General features: G+C 42.6%; 1 protein-coding gene across 1 annotated transcript; it reads right to left on the bottom strand.

Moving 5' to 3' along the window:
* Positions 1 to 1,382: 1,382 nt before the first annotated feature.
* Positions 1,383 to 2,435, bottom strand: LOC143567746 (uncharacterized). The gene has a single exon (XM_077054079.1). The coding sequence runs from the start codon at positions 2,433 to 2,435 to the stop codon at positions 1,383 to 1,385; it is 1,053 nt and encodes a 350-aa protein (XP_076910194.1).
* Positions 2,436 to 3,159: the final 724 nt, after the last annotated feature.

Raw genomic sequence — 3,159 nt, 5'->3', positions numbered from 1 at the left:
ACCTTGAGGTTTTGCACTATCGCCCATAATTCGCCATCGTATCTCTGTGCATCTTTAATCAGAGATATTAGGTCAGGCTCGAATTGCATTCTAGCCAGGTAACCGTTGGAATCACCAACATGAATACCGACACCCAATCTATCCAGATCATAGAATATACGAGGGTGGATTTGAAGACAAGATACGGTACCAAAATTCTTTCTACTCAACGCGTCAGCTACTACATTAGCTTTTCCCGGATGATACTGAATATTTGCGTCATAGTCCTTCAAGATTTCTAACCACCTTCTTTGCCTCATATTTAGCTCTTTTTGCGTAAATATATACTTGAGGCTTTTGTGGTCAGTGAATATGTCACAAGTCTCGCCGTAGAGATAATGACGCCAAATTTTCAACGCGAAAACTACAGCGGCTAACTCCAAGTCATGCGTCGGATAATTAACTTCAAAAGGCTTTAATTGGCGTGAGGCATAAGCAATGACTTTACCATGTTGCATCAACACGCAACCAAGGCCTTTCTTTGAAGCATCACTGTAGATTTGGAAGCCTCCTGATCCAGAAGGCAGAGTAAGTATCGGAGCAGATACGAGTCGCTTCTTCAATTCTTCAAAACTCTTTTCTCTCTCCTCATTCCAGGAATACTTTACTCCTTTCCTCAACAACTACGTAAGGGGTGAGGCAATGACAAAAAATCCATCTACAAATCTTCGATAGTATCCAGCCAGGCCTAAGAAACTTCGAACTTCCGTGGCAGAAGTGGGTCTAGGCCAATTTGTAATTGCCTCAATCTTGGCAGGGTCCATCTTGATCCCTTCTGCGGATACTATATGACCAAGGAATGCAACTTGGTTGAGCCAAAAGTCGCATTTTGAAAATTTTGCATACAACCTTTTTTGTCGCAACGTCCCAAGCACTTTATGCAGGTGTTCCTCGTGCTCTTATTTACTTCTAGAATATACCAAGATATCGTCGATGAAAACAATAAAAAATTTATCCAAGAACTCGTGAAATACTCGGTTCATCAAGTCCATGAAAACTGCAGGAGCATTGGTTAGCCTAAAAGGCATAACCAAAAATTCATAATGACCATAGCGAGTACGGAAAGCAGTTTTAGGAACATCCCCATTCTTGATCTTTAGCTGATGATAACCTGACCATAGATCAATTTTTTAGAAGAACTGAGCGCCCTGAAGTTGGTCGAAAAGGTCATCTATACGAGCCAGTGGGTACCTATTTCTAATGGTAATCTTATTCAACTCGCGGTAGTCAATACATAAACGCATGCTACCATCCTTCTTCTTTACAAACAAAACCGGTGCACCCCATGGTGAGACACTTGGGTCTTATGAATCCCAATTCTAGCAATTCTTGCAATTGCTCCTTTAGTTCCTTAACTCTAACGGAGCCATACGGTATGGTGCTTTTGAAATCGGCTCGGCGCCAGGGATTAAATCGATAGTGAACTCAATCTCACGATCAGGTGGTAGTCCTGGTAGCTCTTCCGGAAATACATCAGGGTACTCGCAAACAACATGATGGCTATCAATGCCTTTTTGGATAACAGAGGTATCTTTAATCGAGGCTAAGAATCCAACACAACCATGCGATATAAGCTTACGAGCTTTAAGCGCAGAAATAATCTTAAGAGTCTTATGGGGTACAATACCCTTATAGACAAGCTTAGGACAACTAAGATCACCAAATATGACACGTTTAGAATAACAATCAATAGTCACACAATGATGGGTTAACCAATCCATTCCAAGGATAACATCAAAGTCAGACATATGCATCGGATATAGATCCGCGTTACACACGACAAATTCAATACAGATTGGACAATCTTTATAAACGTGAGTGATTACGATCGAATTCTCAATCGGAGTGGAAATAGTTAGAGTGGGATCTATCGGGGTTGGTCTAATAAGAAGGTACTTAGTAAACGACAGAGAAACTATAGAGTGTGTTGCACCCGTATCAAATAACACATAGATACTACGTTCACCAAGCTGAAGGGTTCCAGATACAGTACCTTGAGCATTAGCAGCATCAGTAGCAGAAAGTGCGAACACTCTTCCCCCAGTGTTTGGTGGTGCAACTTTTCCTCTAATAATCTTCTTAGTATCCGGTTTAGGACAATCTTTAATCATATGCCCCATCTGGCCACACCTGAAACATGCTCCCATAGCTTTATGATAGACTCCCCCATGTTTCTTGCCACAAATGTTACATGGAGAGCTCGTGGTTTGGTTCGGGATTCCATATTGATTCAGTGGTTGAGCTCTGATCGGTCCTGTATACGGCTGAATCTGATTCTGAGCGGGTTTCTGGTTTTGGGTTTTAGGTTGCCATGGGCGTGCTTGATTGCCAAGGTTTCGATATGCTTGAACCCTACGGTCCTGATGTTGCACAACAGTAGAGGATGATTGGACCATAGCCTGCTTGGGTTGCCCGTCTCGATCTCTTTTCTTATTTTCCCCAGTTCGAGACAGGAATTCTTTTCTCTCGAACTTAAAGGTCTTAACTGCATTGCCTACTTCAGTAAGGTCTTTGAACTACATAAACATGACTGACTTTCGAATGCGATCACAGACTGCCCATTTATATTTTTCTGCCTGCTCCTGTGCTGAGCCAGCTGCACTCCCAATAATACCAGCCAGTCTTGAGAATTGATTCATAAACTCTGAAGCTGGTTCATTATCCCTCTGTCGTATAACAGCATACTCCCTTACGTAGGCTTCTCTGTCAGCAGTAGAGAAATACTTCTCATAACAGAGGGTACAAAAGTCAGCCCATGAAAGAGTAGCAGTATAAGTGTCTCCTCCTTTGACTTGCTTATGGCCTTCCCACCAGGTTTGTGCATCATCTTCTAGTTTGTAGGTGGCTAATCTGACCTTGTACTGACCCGCAGCTCCTAATACTTCAAAGATCATCTCAATGTGTGCTACAGTTTCGTGCTTCCAAAGGAGTAGCAGCATGACTAAAGGATCCGGGCTTCTGTTTTTGGAATCTCTGGAGCCACACATGGATGCCTTCAGCAGAACCATTCTCATCAATCACAGCTCCAGAATTAGGAGTAGTATTAGCGCGTCCTTCTGAACGAGTTTGTTGCATAACTGCCTCCATGGTTTGTGCAACAAGGTTCGGAAGTAGTCTGGC

Source organism: Bidens hawaiensis, unplaced genomic scaffold (assembly GCF_021521415.1).
Source record: "Bidens hawaiensis isolate Kalapana, Puna unplaced genomic scaffold, B.hawaiensis_p1.1 tig00023620_1, whole genome shotgun sequence".
NCBI lineage: Eukaryota > Viridiplantae > Streptophyta > Magnoliopsida > Asterales > Asteraceae > Bidens > Bidens hawaiensis.
Note: the sequence above shows the minus strand (reverse complement) of the source record. Positions and strands in the feature narration are given on the sequence as shown.